Source organism: Rhipicephalus microplus, chromosome 3 (genome assembly GCF_043290135.1).
Source record: "Rhipicephalus microplus isolate Deutch F79 chromosome 3, USDA_Rmic, whole genome shotgun sequence".
Taxonomy (NCBI): Eukaryota; Metazoa; Arthropoda; class Arachnida; order Ixodida; family Ixodidae; genus Rhipicephalus; species Rhipicephalus microplus.
In genome coordinates this window covers 118608457-118627862 of record NC_134702.1, presented here as the reverse complement: position 1 = coordinate 118627862, position 19406 = coordinate 118608457, and the positions used below count along the sequence as shown (strand labels likewise).

At 43.9% G+C, this 19406-nt stretch overlaps 1 protein-coding gene across 1 annotated transcript in view; it reads right to left on the bottom strand.

Annotated features, from left to right (window-relative positions):
• Positions 1-19406, bottom strand: part of LOC142803896 (neprilysin-21-like) — a 155465-nt gene that overhangs the window by 78446 nt on the left and 57613 nt on the right. The window contains exons 3-9 of the mRNA XM_075890188.1: positions 17547-17732; positions 16223-16489; positions 14359-14496; positions 11768-11947; positions 8730-8889; positions 6281-6379; positions 5105-5389 (exon numbers count right to left, since the gene is read on the bottom strand). Of these exons, the coding sequence (XP_075746303.1) occupies positions 5105-5389; positions 6281-6379; positions 8730-8889; positions 11768-11947; positions 14359-14496; positions 16223-16489; positions 17547-17732 (1315 nt within the window). The remainder of the gene's footprint in view (positions 1-5104; positions 5390-6280; positions 6380-8729; positions 8890-11767; positions 11948-14358; positions 14497-16222; positions 16490-17546; positions 17733-19406) is intronic.

Genomic DNA, 19406 nt, shown 5'->3' with positions numbered 1-19406 from the left:
TTTCCATGGGGAAGAGTACGAGGACGTCAAGGACTGGCTCGAACAGTTCGAACGGGTCGCTGTATCTAACCACTCGAACGAACAGCACAAACTTGGCCGTGCATATTTCGCCCTGGAAGATAGCCCTCGAACGTGATACGAGAAGCACGAGGCTACTTTCCAATCTTGGGAAGATTTCCGTTGAAAGCTCCTCGCCACATTTTCGAACACGGACGGACGGGATTGCGCACAGCAACTGATTGAGGCTCGCGTACAAAAACCCAACGAAACAGCCGCCATGTAAGCAGAGGGTATGATCGATCTGTTTTGACGAGCTGACCCTGACATGCCCGAGCCGAAAAAGGTGCGTCACCTAAGGCAGGGTGTCAAAGAACCAGCGTTTGCGGGCCTCGTACGAAATCCACCTACAACAGTAGATAAGTTCATAAGAGAGGCGACTGTCATCGAGCTCGCACTGTGACAACGATACCGACACTTTGACCGCCTGCGGAACCACACGGCAGTAAGTGCTGCAGCTGAGAACACTGCGGTATGAGAAAGTTTCCTGCGATAAATGATTAGGAAAATACTGCGTGAGGAACTTCGGGCCCTCTTCGTCTCTCCTACCCAACCGGCCGTCGCATCTGTTGTCGAAATCGTCCGCCAGGAGTTGAGGCAAGCCGTTACACCACCCGCGCCAAATCTTGAGCTACATCCAGCGACCTACGCTGATGCGGTCCGTCGTCCTCCACCGTCATTTGTGGCGACACCCTTCCAGCCACGACCCACTGCCGTAGCTTGGTGGCAACGGGATTCCATGAGACGACCACAAGTTCGCCGAACTGACTTGTGGCGCATGGCTGACCGTCGACCTATTTGCTTCCGCTACGGAGAGTCAGGTCACATTGCCCGCTATTGCCCTCATAGCGATTCCGGGTTCAGGAACTTTTCTCGTCCCGCTTCTTTCCGCTCTGAAGACCGTCGTGCCCACGATGCCGATCAACTGTCGACTGGCCAACCAACTACACCGCGTCGCTGGCGATCTCCATCTCCTGCACATCACAGTGACTTCCCTCAGAGCTACGCGGACGCCACCAGAGGCCGTTCGCCTAGCCCGCGCCGGGGAAACCAACTGCTGCGACCTCCGGGGGCAAAGTTGCCAATTGTCGAAACACCGAAAAGTTCCCCCTATCATCGCAAAAAGATACGACGACAACCACGACGAATACGACGATGAATACGACGACTAATACTAATGCCGGTGAAGTTGTACGTGCTGATCTTGGCGTTTTAATTGACGGACATTACGTTACTGCACTGGTCGACACTGGCGCCGACTTTTCAATCATGCGACAAGAACTCGCCGACCGCCTTAGAAAGGTCAAGACACGGTGGACAGGGCCACACATAAGGAGTGCTGGTGGTCAGCTGATGACTCCCGCGGGTAAATGCACCACTCGACTTCGCATTCGGGATTCTAGCTTCGTGGCCACTTTCGTCCTGTTGCCAGACTGCTGTAAAGAGCTAATTTTGGGCATGGATTTTCTTCAAGATCATGGCGCTGTTATCAACATCCCTCAACTTATGGTGACGTTTTGCGCACATCCGTATGTCGACGACAGCAGCGACAAACTACGCGGCCGTTTGCGAATAGCCGACGATGTGACGCTCCCACCAAGATCATGCTGCCTTGTGTCTGTGTCCAGTGGGTGCCCTTCCTATAAAGATGTGATAGTGGAGCACATAGTCGCTTTTTTGCTCACGCAAGGCATTTCCATCGCGAGAGGCATCCTAACGCTTACTGGTGGACAGGCAGAATCGCTCCTCACAAACTTCAGCAACGAGCGCCGTCAAATCCAGAAGGGTACCGCAATTGCCTACTTCGACGGTATAGACCAAACCGGCGATTGCTGTGCTTTGCAACCAGACGACGCGACAGTCCCTGCCTCGACAACTTTGTCGGTGGAAATCTGCTTCACGCTACGGCCCTCGGATAGGAAGCGCCTGCTTGGACTTATACACCAATTCGAAGACTGCTTTTCACGTACGTCAAAGGTCCAGCGGACACCATTGACCAAGCACCGCATCATTACTGAAGACAACACGCGACCAATTCGGCAAAACTCCTACCGTGTGGCTCCGAAAGAACGCGAGGAGATTCAGAAGCAAGTACAGACGATGCTCGTGGATGACGTCATACAACCTTCCAAAAGTCCTTGGGCGTCCCCCGTGGTTTTGGTCAAGAAGAAAGACGGCAGGTCGCGTTTCTGTATTGATTATTGCAAGTTGAACCAAGTCACGAAGAAAGACGTCTATCCACTGCCCCGCATAGACGATTCCCTCGATCGGCTGCGTCATGCGCGCTACTTTTCTTCAATGGACCTCCGCAGCGGCTACTGGCAGATAGAAGTCGTCGCGAAAGATCGTGAAAAAATGGCCTTTCTGACGCCTGATGGCCTTTACGAATTTAAGGTGCTTCCTTTTGGGTTGTGCTCGACGCCAGCCACTTTTCAGCGTCTCAAGTACACCCTACTATCGGGCCTGAAGTGGCAAACATACTTGGTCTATCTGGATGATGTTATTGTGTTCTCAGCATCATTAGAGGAACATCTCAGCCGTCTATTTATTTATATATTCACCGTACTCCCAGCCATACGCTCGGTCGGCCTGACTTTAAAACCAGAAAAAAATGTCCTTTTGGTTTCAACGAACTTAGCTTCCTAGGCCACGTCGTCAGTGACGAGGGTGTTCGACCTGACCCGGCCAGAATAGACGCCGTAGCGCAATTTCCTGCACCCCGTGACAAAAAGGAGGTGAGACGCTTCTTAGGGTTGTGTGCTTATTACCGGCGATTTATCGAGGACTTTTCGTCTATTGCGGCGCCATTGACACGACTTACACGTGATGATGTCCCCTTCTTTTGGGGTGAACAGGAGCAAATGGCATTCAATGAACTACGACGACGCCTGCAAACACCTCGAGTCCTGGCGCACTTCTACCAGGACGCCCCTACAGTACTTCACGATGACGCCAGCAATGTAGGTCTAGGTGCCGTTCTTGTGCAGTGGCAAGACGGCTGTGAAAGAGTGATAGCCTACGCCAACAGAACTCTCTCTCACACAGAAAAGAACTACTCGACCACCGAGAAGGAGTGTCTCGCCGTGGTGTGGGCAGTCATCAAATTTCGTCCGTATCTTTACGGCCGCTCCTTCAAGGTTGTTAGCGACCATCCCTCTTTGTGCTGCCTCACCAACCTTAAAGATCCATGTGGTCGTTTGGCGCGCTGGAGCCTAAGGCTTCAAGAGTTTGACATGACCATCGTCTATAAATATGGGAAGAGGCACACTGATGCCGACTGTCTCTCACGGTCGCCAGTAGAAACTGTCGCTCCTGATGACGAAAACATCGACGTGGCATTCTTGGGAGTTGTCAACACGGCCACTATTGCACGAGAGCAGCGCAGTGACCCTGAGCTGTTACCACTCATTCAATATTAAGAAGGACGACGTAAAGACGTGCCGCGGTTATTTGCTAGAAGACTATCTTTTTGCTTGCGAAACGGTGTTCTCTATAAGAAAAACTTCTCGCCAATCGGTAACCCGCACTAGCTCGTCGTGCCTGCCTCTCTTCGAAATGAAATTATAGAAGCGTGCTATGATGAAGCAACTTCTGGTCATCTAGGCTACACCCGAACATTGTGCCGACTACGATGCAAGTACTAATGGTAAAAGTGACCTGCTGCTGTTAATTATCACGTGCGAACTTGCACCGACTGCCAAACACGCAAAGCGCCTCCCAGCAAGCCAGCCGGTCTTTTATATCCAGTCGAAGCGCCAGAAAAGCCGTTCACCGAGTTTGAAATGGATTTCCTGGGTCCCTTTCCAACTTCCACAACAGGAAACAGATGGATTATTGTGGTCACTGATTACCTGTCTCGTTATGCGGAGACTAAAGCAATGCAGCGCGGCACAGCAGCAGAAGCCGCTCAATTCTTCATCGAAAACATCGTCCTTCGGCATGGTGCTCCGACAACAGTGATCACAGGCAGACGACCTGCCTTTACCGCAGAGCCTTTGGAGTCGGTTCTCAGACTCAGCGGTACAGCTCACCGGAGAACAACTGCATACCATCCGCAGACAAACGGACTGACGGAGCGCCTCAATAGGACCCTCACAGACACGATGAGCATGTACGTTGACACGGAACATAACAACTGGGATCAGATATTGATTTCCGTACGTGGCCTTCGCTTATAACACCGCTCGACAAGAAACCACTGGGATGACACCGTTCAGTCTAATCTATGGTCGCGAAGTCACGACAGCATTGGACGCCATGTTGCCGCATGAGTGTGACGACATCCATGTAGACGCCGAACAATTCACTCAGCCTGCCAAAGAAGCTAGACAGCTCGCGCGCGTGCGCATCTTTCATCAGCAGCATCAAGATGCACAACGCTACGACATCCGACACCAGTTTATTAGCTACACACCAGGCGACAAAGTGTGGGTCTGGATTCCGATACGTCGACGTGGACTGTCTGAAAAACTGCTAAGACGGTACTTTGGTCCATACAGCGTCACGTGACGCTTGAACGACGTGAACTACGAAGTTGTTCTCGACACTAATTGTAGTTCTAAGCGCCAAAAGCATTTGCCCAAAGTCGTGCACGTCGTGCATATGAAACCGTATTTATAGAGTTAATTAGCTCCCGGTTGCCGTTTTCGTACGACCACTTCCGGAGGGAGGCAAATGTCAAGGGCTTGCTCAAGAAAGACGATGGCAGTTGTGCATGTGCCACGAAGGACTACGAAATGGACGAAAAAGAACTCGCTTGCGCGTTCTAATTAAAAAAGGTCAACCTGCTTCTGGTGTCTCAATCTCTGCGACAACATCTCTGTTTTGACGTCGTGACAATATAGTTCCTGATGCAAATTGTGATGTCACAAGGATTTTTCTCATAATAAATACGAGGAACTGTACAGTATGCCTCAGAGCTTTCAAGAATTTTCGTTAGACCACGGACAAATGCAAAGGTGACTGCGGCCAAAGAATAAAACATTTATCATGTCTTGAATAGATAAGCAATTTAAACATCACATTAGTTTCGGAAAAGTATACGCACCGTCATTAAAGTACTTCGAGATGATCACCAAGTGCATCGGTGTCTCTACATGGGTGTAGCAAGCGTCACTGGCAGTTCTTTCCCCTCGAAATAAATATGGCTCAGTGAATTCGGCCAGCTGTCGATAGATGCTCCAGGCGACCAAGTATCGCAAACCTTTTATGCCCACATACTGACTCTTGAACAGGGCCAATAATATTGCGGTGGTATGAGGTTGGTGCTGAACCAAGTCGATGTGCCTATAGGTGCCGTTTGTGTACTTGTAAAAAAAGGACACCCAATCATCTGGTCAAAAACAAAATAATACAGAGAGTGAGTAAACTTTGAATAGCACTGCACTGGCTTCTTTTGTTAACCGCGCATACCTTACAGTCACATACTTGGCTATGTGTGGTAGACCGGCCCTACGGAACAGCTGCCTATCTCTTTTGTCAAAAAATCTCCTGTCAGCGCGATGCCAAACTATATTCCCATTCTTCCATTTATATTGCCTAGAAAATATTTTAAGAAGCGTTCTAAGTAAATTCAGTTTAAATAGGTGTACCCACATTCTCTATTTGTCAGTTTTGAGACCGTCAAAACCTGCAGATATTCATGCTTGCGTCAAAAAATTACTGCTCCACCTTGTAGTATTTATCAAGTTCCGTGCAGCATAGCCAAAGTTACGCAATCTTCGAGAACTTATTCTTGGCTGAAGAGCCAGCCAGAATCAGTTATCAGCCACCTTGGATATATGAAGTGATCGTTGTGCACTCTGTAGCTCTTAAGCTTTCAGCTAGTGCTATTATTTAGATAGATTCATGTGCTAATTTTTACAAAAGTTTTTGTTCCGGTTTGGTGTTGTTTTTCAGAGAAACACACAAAACACCAACTTCGTAGGCTTATTGTGCGACGATGGCTACTTCTCAAATCATGAAGGGTGTACATTATGCGTTTGCTATTTTTTCCTAACCCTCGACAGCCGGTAGCGCCTGTCCAAGCGCCAGTTTCCGCCCGCGTTATTTAGTTATACGCTATGCTTTTTCGAATATCGTGCAGACTGAAACGCTCTACTGACCGCTGATACAATGCCTACCAACCTTCATTTTATATTCACTAACTTTTGTTGAGCATTCATTATTACCTGCATTGAACCTGTGCAATGTGCAGATTAACATGAGTAAAAACCATGCCCACCTGAAAAAACGTATGGATCTGTCCTATTTCCGAGCTCATGGATGAACATGTACCGTGGATTGTCAGGTTTGGAACGTACTCTTCTTACGACATCCAAAACTGCAGAATGATTGAAATACAATAATATAAAAATCAACCTAGTTGGTTGAAATCTATGAAATAGTAATGAAAATCACAGCATATCTACGGAGTAAATAATAATGAGTGGGGCGAAGCCTCTGTCTGTCTGTCTGTCTGTCTGTCTGTCTGTCTGTCTGTCTGTCTGTCTGTCTGTCTGTCTGTCTGCCTGGCTGGCTGGCTGGCTGGCTGGCTGGCTGGCTGGCTGGCTGGCTGGCTGGCTGGCTGCCCGACTTTCTGTCTGTCTGGCTGCTTGGCTGCCTGGCTGCCTGGCTGGTTGGCTGGCTGGCTGCCTGCCCGTCCGCCCGCTCGCCTGTTTGCTTGCCTGCCTGCCTGCCTGCCTGCCTGCCTGCCTGCCTGCCTGCCTGCCTGCCTGCCTGCCTGTCTGTCTGTCTGTCTGTCTGTCGGTCTGTCTGTCTGTCTGTCTGTCTGTCTGTCTGTCTGTTTGTCTGTCTGTGTGACATACAGTGTGACAGACAGACGGACGGACAGAAGTTTCGTCCCACTCATCCTAATTCACTCCGTTGATATTTTGTGAATTTTTTATAACAGCGCCATCTATCAGCTTTATTTGTCAGCTATACGGAAATCACTAATGCCATCTAGCGATATTATTTCCAGGGACATATACACACGCAATCTAATGAGCAATTCTTATGACTATAGAGAAATGGCTACTAGTACTATACTTACGAGGGAACGAACGAAGGAGCGTCGCCCCTAAAGTATCATCGTCATTGGTTCTGTTGTATACGTGCATTGAAATGTTATGTGCATGCTCAATACGTACCGCACCTACTTTACATGTTGACAACAAAAAATATTTTCAGAGATTCTGTGCACTGTGACAAAACAATATACGACGTAGAAGTCATTGAGGAGCTGCGTAAGACGCATTGCTTGGCTATGAAACAAATCGAACCATTTATGGCGTAGACATTTCAGTCTCGCATGTTTCTCATGCATGCATGCAAGCTTGTGAATTTTGGTATGTACTATGCTAATTTAACGTACGTTCTCGTAAGTTTCATGCATATTCGGTCCTCTCTTTTACTATATGAATCGCGATGTATACTTGATGAGCATGTCACAAGTTTCACTAACAGTTTTACTTAAGTTTGTCTTATACTCACGTCCTGACACAGCGATGTCGCATATAGCAAGCTAACAAAACGGCCGAGAGAGCACAATGGCAGTGCAGTATAAAGCATTCCAAGTATATCCTGAGCTTTAGTTTGTGGCTTTGATATTCGTGATTGCAATACGGCCAAGTTGTGCAATACCGGTGTTTGTAGGTATCAACGCAAAGTGAAATGGCACGAGAATAGAAGGTCGGGGATGGAGGAATAGATGGATAGATAGATAGATAGATAGATAGATAGATAGATAGATAGATAGACAGACAGACAGACAGATAGATAGATAGATAGATAGATAGATAGATAGATAGATAGATAGATAGATAGATAGATAGATAGATAGATAGATAGATAGATAGATAGATAGATAGATAGATAGATAGATAGATAGATAGATAGATAGATAGATACGCTTAAAGTTGCTTGCGTTCGATAAGAATTGATTTTGCACTTAAAGTACTTTGCCGCCATATTCAAAAATAATTGACGTCGTGAAGTTTGAAGCATTCATTGGCGTCTAGTTGGCGTCTTCATTAATTCTTTTGTTTTTGGAACTAAACGGCACAGGACGAATTCTTGAATATTACCTAGAATGATGATTGCCCTCTGTAGAAGATTATCATAATTGTAACCTAAAAAAACGTTTTTGTCATCGAAATGATAGCGAGAAGAATCGTGGGGGTGCAAGTACGGTATGCAGCTCATGCTCCTTTGCGCGAGGCTGTGCACATGTGGGTGCAGCAGTAGTCGTTGCTGTTTACTACATAATCAATGATCAATTTCCTACCTGAATAGCAAAAATGGATGGTGCTTTAAAAAATTCATAACTGCTACACAAGTACTTCTGATACCACCAAATACAGACACTAATGATTTGGTCTGGCAATAAGGCGGAAACATATCAAAATTACCTAAAATTTGGTACTCTATGGAATGTCAATTTAGCACAATTTTTTTGATTTTTAATTGTGGTAACTAACAGTGCCTAGTTTGTAAAGTTGGACAAAATTTTTTATCGTTTTCATGCTTAAGCAGCTGTGTGTTACCATGATAACGTCTAAAACATATGCAATACAAGTGTTCCACCTTGAATGAAAAAAAAAAACTCATTAGTGATACAGTAGCTTCATGAAGAGAGCATTGTGTATTTATCGAGTTTAGTAGAACTAAAAGAAATAGACAATTTATCTCACGTTTTCGTTCGTATCTGACCATCATCGCAGCGAGGTCGGAGTCATCCCCTCTTCTTACACCATACATAAGGAAGAGTAATGAGTAGTCGCCGATGTTCTGCAGGAATCCTTTATCGTCTCTCTTTAGCAGCCACTCGTCTTGTTCTTTGCTGAAGCCCATCTACCAGTGAACATGACAACAATAACGTCAGCGATGCTAACAACAAAAATGACGTGAGCATAGGTACACTTGCTTTGCAAATGCAATCGCCGCAACTGACGGAGGAGAACGCAAGCAAATCAGCAATGATTAGAATCTCAATGTTTCAAGCGGTAATCATAAAGTAAAATATTACTCCTGTCGGTGTTAGTCTGACTTCTATTTAGAGTGCTGTAAGTTTTACGCGTTGCCCAGTAGACAAAAAGGGATCGCGATTGATGCTATCAGTGTCTGAAGTAACAAATGGCGCACAATTAAATGCTGCGTACACAGTAAACCTTGTTCTGAAAGCCAGAAAATAAACAATAGCGAATCAGAGTGCACAGAAGACATTCCGAACTGGCGTGGGGTAGCAGAATAATAATATGTAGAAGATGCTAGCCACATACATACATACATACATACATACATACATACATACATACATACATACATACATACATACATACATACATACATACATACATACATACATACATACATACATACATACATACATACATACATACATACATACATACATACATACATACATACATACATACATACATACATACATACATACATACATACATACATACATGGAAGTAGTAAAGCAACCATTCTAGTGCCATTTTTCACAGCCGAAATCGCGGTAACCATTGAGGCTCTTCGGCCTTATGGATATTTGTGTCTGTGATACTAAAGCGTCGCACTAGAAATTACCTGAACCGTTCAGATTACCATGGAAACTACATTTCTATGAGAATTGGGATACTGCCAAAATCTTTGGTGCAACCAATTCTGCAGCCAACAGATTGCTTTCATTCCTCGTTTATGAGAATTCCAGTTGTGTATATTCTGTAGTCATATTCTTCACTGGCTCAAACAGTTAAGACAATTTTATATAAAAAGTTGATTTGGGCATCTCTGTGATTTCGCTAATTTTTAGTTTTTTTTTTCAAAGAATTTTCCACCTTCTGAACGCATTTAGCAGTGTTGCCATTGCACTTACTTCTAAACTACAAGCTCTTAGTAGCAGCTATTATTCAGCCATCGTGTAATACTGGTATGTAGTAGTGATCCATGCATTTATACTAAATAATTTCTTGGCGTGAAATCTCCTTAATTTTGATGCTTCTAACAATCGTTCTCTGGCGTGGTCTAGTAGAACATGCTAGAAAACGAGTGTTAAAAGGGTTGAAATTAAAAAAAATACATCAACGTTAGACAACTTGTCCATGACCCACTTCGTTCTCTGTTACCTCACAGTCACACTTGAAGTAATAATATCTGTCGTTCCCTCTATTTCGAGTTAAGACTAACATCGCGTACATTACTAGAGCTAAATGGATTATGTGTTGCTTTTTGTACTATCTCCTTGTCAACATTAACCAGTCTTACTGTTAGGACTCTCCCAGGTAATTTTTGTACTGGTAACAAGAGCTTTGTTCACCCATAGTTGACGGCTTTCCAAGCATGTTATCAACATATCTTCATTCTTTAATAGCTTTGAAGGCAATGTTGCCTAATTATTACTTGAAAAGGTTTTTCGCAACTTTTGAAGGGGATTCGTCAAAAAATGAAGTAAAGGACATCTTGCAAGGTCAGCGCTGTCTAGACGCAGATTCTTAAGAACAATTTTAGTCCCCCTACCGGGAAAAGCACTGTGCGCTAAAATAACATTCCTTTTATTTAAATTTCATTCTTCACTTAGTATAACAACTACTGCACGGTTATCAGTATTGTAAAATTCGTAATTATTGTCTTCTGTTCTCAAAAATTGACCGGTAGTCCTGGACTTGAATAAGATTGTGGAATATCGACAAGATAAGATATAAATATAAATTTTAACGCGTCACTGAGACCTCTGTAAGTATTACTGTGCAACGAAAGACCAACGCAAGACATTACGTAATAGCGTAGAGCAAGACTTCTTCTGTACGTAGCAGTAAATCTACGTCATAGATATATGCCAGCTGCGGCGAACATTGCATAATGTTGCCTAGGAGAAACATCAGAAAAACATTTCCATGTAATCAGTGATAACACTAACAAAGACGAAAATTTAAATGCCAGTGAATATCTGGCATCAAATAACCCCAACTGGTCCTTCGGACACAGGATCAGCAACGGCTCTCCACAATAATTCAAAATTTCTCAAAGGGCCCTGCTAACCTTCATTAATGCTGAAGGTGTCAAGCGTTGTACGATTTTCTTACGCCAGCCTGGTCACATTTATGGACTTCGTTATAATATAATCCTTGGTTAAACGGCACAAGTATGATTCGCGGCACAAAAATGATTCACTTGCTCCGCAGTGAGCGGAGCAAGTGAATCATTTTTCTTTTGAAGTTTCTAAACACTCATACGCACCACGAGTGCTCAGCCTTCACAATAGCATTCTCTTCTTCCCGGAATAATTACTCAAGCGTTACTAAGTAGCCACAACAACAAGACATTGCCAGTAGTACATCCCTTAAAAAGGTTATGAATGGCCGCAGACTTGCATGTTCGCATAGTTGTAAAATTTTGCTGGTTGTTCTATACAACTTTATAGAGGCTATTTGACAAAACTTCAGCATCGATTCTGAATCTTCTTCCTCTAGCTTGAATTATCCTTTACAAAAAGTAGCCTGGAAGGCTGGTATTCCAATCTAGGATTGTCATTATTGCTATATACTAGGTAAAGTAGACACACAAAGCAATGTCTCATATGCGTAGCTACAAAAATTTGATTTTCAGGAATACTAGCACATATGTCTACAAGTATAGTTCCAGCGTTGCTCATAAGAGCACACGCATTCTGATTTTGTCTCGTTACAACTGCTTCACGTTAAGTTACCATTCTTGCACTCACCTGCATGTGTCGCCTGTCCCCTATGAAGGTCCTCTGCGCGAACGATATGTACAGCATAACATGCAGTCCGAGGTCAAGAGAGCCTCGAACCATCATCTCGACTGAGTGGACTTTCGACAATGTCGTGTAGTTGTAGAGGTCCAAGTTCATCGAGATCATCCACCTCCTCAGCTCACCTGTCTGAGGTGTGAGCATAGTATTAGCACCCCTAAGAGACTGTTCTAGTGAATTTCATCCACAATTACCCATTTTCTCACACATGGCCAGCAGAGAATACAAAACAAATTTCAGACACTAGACATGAAGAAAATTGTGAGGTTCTTTTTTTGTAAATAAAAAAAGTGGAAAGTTTGGTACAATGAACCACATCGACGTATAATACGGCGAAGTGTATCATGTTACTTAAAACAAAATGTTGCGAATAATGATTTTAAGGTATCAACTGACACATTTTTGAATTAATCTATTTGTCTAATATGCCCTTATTTTAATTAGATTCTGTATTATGGTATTTACACGCTGCGTGAGATGGCAGTAATATACGAGAGATTCTTGTGTTCATTGTAAAGCTTCTCCGAATGTTCACGCTGTGAATGCATATTTTCGCAATGTACGTGTGGTAGAAGCTCTGACAAGCAGCAGGAAAGTGGATATTTGTCTTAATGCTAATAGTTTCTTCTTCGAGCACAAAAAACGTAAAAAAGCACATCTTTGGTAAAAAGAAAATAAATGACAGCGAACAACCTCATCTGCACCAAACGTAAGCAAGTGTAACAGCGCAGATTAACAGATAGATGTATGTGGTAACAAGACCGTATAAACCTCGAGCACTGTTGACAATAAAATTCTCAATTCTGCAGAAAATGAAATTGCGTGCGAACCTAATTGGCAAAAATTGTCAGTAGGTCCATTTCAGGGAAGGAATGATGAATTTCACCCTAGCGTGAGGCGAAATCAAGCTAGCAGGAGCGCTATGTGTTTCATCATATCTTTTTGCTTTGTTATGTTATTTGGTCTCTTTCGTTAGTTCGATGGTGCTCAAAAAAACGTTTGTTCAGCTACGTGAATTATTTTCGATGGGGCGAGTCGTAAAGACCCACCCTTTATAACCACTATGAAGGAACTCTAGCCCGAGATACATATAGCTCCTGCGGTGGCCCACTTTCAAAGCCTCTTGGGATTGCAGGTCGGAGGAGTCATGCAGGGTAGCTTTCAAATTCTATTGAGTGGAGTAGGGCAAATAAGAAAACTGCACGGGCATTCATATACGATGTGATTGATGTCAGTCAATTTTTCAGCACAGTGCGGACCCGTAGCCAATGAGGCCGGCCTTACATGCATCGGTACTACCAGGCGCAGTACAGTACTGCTGAAGAGGCGAAAAAGCCAGTGCTCCTCCACATTTCCGGGCAGGTTTTCGAGCTTAACACGAATACGGTGATGCACGGTGAGTAAGAGTACGGGCGGAAAATCTGGCTGTCTCGTTGTCCTGCAGACGCCACTGACTTGAAGCCCACATTACCATACGACGAATTAGATACGATGTTTACTAGCAAGCGTGGAGGATCCTAAAACATGGCATGCAATATACCATTGCTCAACGTTGCGACACGCACCCTTAGGATCCGTGATAGTTACCAGGAGCCCTGTAACTGTGGCGACCACTGCAATGGCGATCTCCTCTTCGAATATAATGCTTGTGCACAGAAAGTAAGCCGTTCAAGTTCAGTGTTTGGTTCAATAACGAATTTCGTGCACCAATCCCCGTGGTGCAGGCCGGCTGCATCCGCACTAGAGACTGTGACCATATTGTAGAGATATTGCCCCGCCCTTTCAATATGGCTACTTTAATGTAGTTCGGAAGTGGTCGCACTTGTTTTATGAAGCGTCAAACTCCAGAGAGGCTGGATCATTCTTCCATTTCAATGACTTGAACACTGCGCACCATGCAACCACAATGTGACCATAATGTGACCACAATTCAGACCTGATGTAAAGGATATCACGGGCTTATACATATACCTGTCGAATGTAATAGGAAGTTCTCAAGAAAAGTCTCCTGATTTCACGATATATAAGTGAGTGGCGCATCAGATGGACGAGATGTCGATAAGCTTCACGCAACACGCTTATCCCCTCAGAGAGGAATTGTGTGTACCTGCATGTTCTAATCACCTTTTTCATTTTCGTAAGGCCAAGGAGCTTTGCAGAGTTTTCGGGGGCAGCTAGAATCGCCAGAACAATATCAATAGAGATCAAAAGACGTGTAGAGGCCTAACACTACGTTTCGAGACTTCCATGCTAAGAGAACGGCTCATGTGTGATGGCACCCGGAAGAAGGTGTATTGGTGGTCTTTTACTAAGCCGATTTGTTAGGTACTAATTCTACTTACTTGAATTTGCCCTATCTTGCACTAGCTACAATGCAAGATAGAAAAAAAGCGATACTAGTAGGGTATTTTATAGTCTCTACGAATAAACGCCGTTTTCAAAATCACTGTACTGACAGCGTGTTTGTATACACGCCTCACATATTTCTGGCTGTAGAAAATGTTATAGCTCCTCTAATAAAAGTCACAATGAACGGTTACCTCAGGCATGTATGACGATGCGAAAGATACGCAGGCTTGGTACATCGCAGCTGCCTTTTCCCAAGCATTTTGGTTGTAAGGTGGTACTACCGTATTCTGCAGATCTTCCAGGGTGGTTCTTCGAAGGCTTTCCTTGATCTGTGAAGAAGACAAATGCAGTGTTTTATTCAAACACCACAGGTATTTGTAACTGGATTATAAGAATATTCTCACGAGTGAGTGCAAAGCCTGAGTCAATGACAATTCAACCCCGCTGTATTTACATCGATAAAACCGATAACTTACTATTTGAATACAGAAGATGGTAAAAAGAAAGAGTTTACTCTTGGATGAAACATACAGATGTTTGTCCCATTATGCGAAAGTTCCACTTCGTGAACCGTCATAGGCTGCAGCTATCAGTAGACGATGTAACAGGACAAAGCATGAAAGAATCGCATTCAGGCACATTCAAGTTGTACTACGCAGCTTTTCGCCTGAATGACCCCCAATAATTTCGTTGGAAAACAAAATTATTTCTGATTCTGATTCTGAGAAAGCATGCTACGGTGAAAAGTGCATAGCATACGAAGTACTTTTTTAACAGTTTTCCTCCGGGTCGAGTAATAGTCTATCATTGTTCGGCGATTCATGGGTGGGATTTGGTATCGTTTATTACATAAATAAATAAGCCAACAATGAAGACTGGAACTAGAGTCGACGTTGTCGTGATACAATACTTCATAGGGTCTATTTCGTGAGCAGCTTGAATCACTTGCGCAGCTCTGTGGTAAAACAGTTGACTGCCACGCAAGATACCTGAGATTGATTGCAGTTCTTACCATGCAATTTATACCTGTTTATCCCTTTGATTTTATCCGCACCGACAACGTCGCCGACGCGTGTTCCCCATTTTCTCGACAAAATTTTCATAATGCGATGGTGTCATTATTCTTGAAGAGTCTGTTGCCGCCACTTTTAAGTTGATAGGATATGCCAATAACATTTGTCTCATAACCGAATTCCTTGGGGTGTTGTGTACAGGTATGTGCTACAGTTGACTCAAGTAAACAGTTTCTTGATATACGGGATAAGCATGTCACCATATTCATAATAATATTCACCTGTTCATAATCTTCACCATACGCTCATGCCCTCCCATCCGTAAATCGGTGTTTGTCAATTGTCACCTATACGATCCCCAAAAGGGCCTCCATGCATAAGTGATAAGTAGATAGAAAAAAATATAAAGAAATAAAGATAGACATAGACAGATATATTCGCATTTAGTAGGTAAATAAATTTTAAGAACACTTCGAAAGTGGCAAAATTTAAAAAATCAGTTTTTGTCATTGGTCACTCAAAACAGGTTTCAGTAAATGGGGGTTATTTTGTAAAGTAGGCTTTCTTGAAACGTTTAATTATAAAGTTTCATTATTAACACTAAGTATGGCTGCTTTTTTTCACTGTCGGTTTTTTACTCTAACGCCACAGTTGAACTCTCTCACACACTGCGATTCCAACTGGAATAATCAGTTTTATAGGTCAATCACCAACTTACTAGTGAAAAAGCGCTGTTCTTTTTTGAGAACTCTCATTTTGAATGTTTCCTGCTTATGATGCCAACATGATGCGCATAAGAAAGCGAGGTGCGAAGTGAGGTCTTTCTGTTAACGTATTGAGCTAATAAGCTTGTTCACACTATTTGTCTTTAGGTTCGTGGTGTTTGAATGATCACATGAATGATCGATTGCCAATTATTTCCAAGGACAATGAAACATTTTAACGGTTAGGGCTTTCTTTACTACTTATAGAAAATATCTTAGAAACTAGTGGAACCAAGGTGGTGCTATCTACAGTTTTTATGACCGGCATACGCACTTACGTGGACGAACTCGTCCTTGCCACTGAAGCTATTGCAGACGAACTTATAGAAGTCGGTACATGGGTTCACGTTGTAGTCGAGCTTTATCCGTAACCCGCCTGACAGCATATGGCAGTACGGCGTTTGACATTCTGCTCTGACTGGAACGTCGGCCATTAACAAAGGATTTGCTGAGGCGTTGGCTGTAAGTAGAGGAGTCCGCTTATATGTTGTTGTTATCCTTGATGACGCACTTTTTACGAGATGGTGAGGAGCCCTGGTGTCCGCCTGCAGATCACGACAGAGATCAAACTGGCGTTGTTGCTAGGCATCAAACGATACGTTGTGGCGAGTAACACAAGAACAAAAAGGACCGACACAGCACCTGCACAACTTTTCAACGATATGCTTTATTGCTATGGAAACACGAATACAAACAGTGGTGATGCTCACACTCACACGCTTCACCCAGATTTTCTGGAGAGAGCAGCGAATTTTTTTCTATTTACATATTTTACAAGCTGAGAGAATGAAATCATCAACTAATCCATGTTCAAAATACAAGTTCTATTTCAACAGGGTCAGCGACGCAAGAATGAGACCCTCGCTGTGAATGAGCGCGTTGCTGGTTCTCGTATTCGACTGCTGACCCGCAGGTTGTGGGATCGCGGTCGCGGCGGCCGTATTTTCGATAAAGTAAAAAATGCTTGAGGTCTGTATACTATGGTGTAGGTTCCTGTTAAAAAAACGTAAAACATTGCCGAAGGCCGAAATTTCCAAAGCTCTCCACTATGGTGTCACTCATATTCACAAACGGTGTTTTCGGGGTCGTATAGCCTACCCCTGTCATTACGGGAGCTTCATTGGCCAGCGGTCAGCTCCCAGCTCATAAACTGATCACTTGCTGAGTAACGCAAACAAGCATTGAAAAGTAGTGATCTACGTTTACCGTCCTTGTTGCAGTTTAAATGCACGAATGGCTTTAAATACACCGATAGATGCCAGTAGGTCAATTCCTCGAGCATTGCACGTTTACTTTGAAGGTTGCAGATTTTGTCTTTTCTGACGGCAGTTCACCTTTTGGTCAAAATATTTCGTGACATTTGCCTCATTATCACGACACATAACAATAGCCGTTTTTTTTTCTTGCCATGGTGGTCTGCTAGTTATAATAAACATTTCATCCAACAAAGAAGCAAGAAACCTTAAATTTCACTTCTTTCTTTCCGGCATGTAGTTACTCTGTATATGTCCGTGTAAGAACATCGGGAAATGAAAGCGGAAAACTGCACGTGCTCATAATTACGGTAGCATTCGACATAGTGCACGCTCTCACAGTTCTTACCGTTGTCGCTTTGTTGCGGAACGATGGTGCGGTCTGTACAAAGGCGAATGCGATAACGCTGCACAATAGTGTTAATCCCAAAGCGAGCACGGCCACCATCCACGAAGTCATCCAATTGGGTTTATGTTGCTCTTCAGAATCATCCTGGGCCTGCCAGCTATTGTATAGCGGGTGTTCCTCGGACTCCTGCAGTTTCAGCGTCAGTGGTAAAAAAGTAGCAGTGTAACAGTTAGTAACATTACAGCAGCTTTGATGCACCTGTACGTGAACAAACAAACAAAACCAAATGGCAAATTCCCACGTAGAGAAGGAATCGATGGTATGCGAAGCACGAATGAGAATTGTTGATATGTCACTTTAAAATCAGCACAACGTTACGAAGTTAAAGTAGATGATGCCGTACATGACATTCGTGTCATGATTATTATGTTTGCATGTGTCGTTTACCTTCGTCATCTATTCATGTCACATGATACAAAATTTTGTATAAGTGGAGCTATCGAAACGGCCACGAGCATGCTACGACCGTGGTAAGTTGTCATGTTCTAACATGACACGCGTGTTAGGATTATCATGGTTCCACAAGTCATATATTTCGTCACTCATTGATGTCAAATAACATGAATTTTTGTATATGTGGAGCTAAGAAAATGGCCACGAGCGCATCATGAAGGGCCCAATATACTCCAATGTAGCGTTGACGCGCGCGCACGCTGGGCACGGCGACGCTACGTTAGCAAACACGAGCTCTCTTTAGTCTGACGCCAGGCGCGACCAGCAACCATCGGCGCGCCTGACGGCAACCGGTGCGCGAATTACGACATTCTGCGTTTTGCGCCGATGCATGACCCAGACAACACTGTGTCTCCGTCTTTTCGCAGCGGAGGGACGCCGGACACGCTTAAACGCGCATGCGTTGAAGCAGCGCAGCGCGGTACGCGCCTGCGAGTTTATGGCAGGACCGGCTCCTGGCGTGGCAACGCCGGCCTGACGCGACGAAAAGAACGCGGGCGAGCGCGCACACTGCATCACGTCGAAATGTATTGGCGCCTCTACTGTGGCATGTAGTCATGTGCTCACATGACAGGCATTTCATGATTATCATATTTGCACCAGTCACGTGCCTTCGTCATTCATTGGAGCCACGTAATACCAAATTTGGCATACCTGAAACAAGCGAAACGGCCGCGAGCGCATCATACGCGTGGCAAGTAGTCATGTTGTACATGACACGCATGTCATGATTTTTATGTTAGGGTCTGTCGCTTGTGTTCGCCTTGCAATCAGGCCATACCACACCAGTTTTGCAACATGTCATGTGAACGAAACTGCCGCAAGAGCTGCAGGACCATAAAACGTAAGTAATGACATTCATGACAACCACGCCATGATTTTCATGTTATCACTTAGTCAAATATGTTCTTCATAGAGTGATGTTATGCCATACCAAGTTTGGTATTACTACAAATATAGAAACGGCCAGGAGAGATAAAAGTTGTAGGCGGCTAGATAGATAGATAGATAGATAGATAGATAGATAGATAGATAGATAGATAGATAGATAGATAGATAGATAGATAGATAGATAGATAGATAGATAGATAGATAGATAGATAGATAGATAGATAGATAGATAGATAGATAGATAGATAGATAGATAGATAGATAGATAGACAGACAGATAGATAGATAGATAGATAGATAGATAGATAGATAGATAGATAGATAGATAGATAGATAGATAGATAGATAGATACGTTCAAAGTCACCGAAGTTCGCCAAGATATGCTTCGCATTTAAAAACGCAGCGAGAATGAGCTGAGCATATTTCCACGAATGCTCACAGACGAAGTCAGAGAC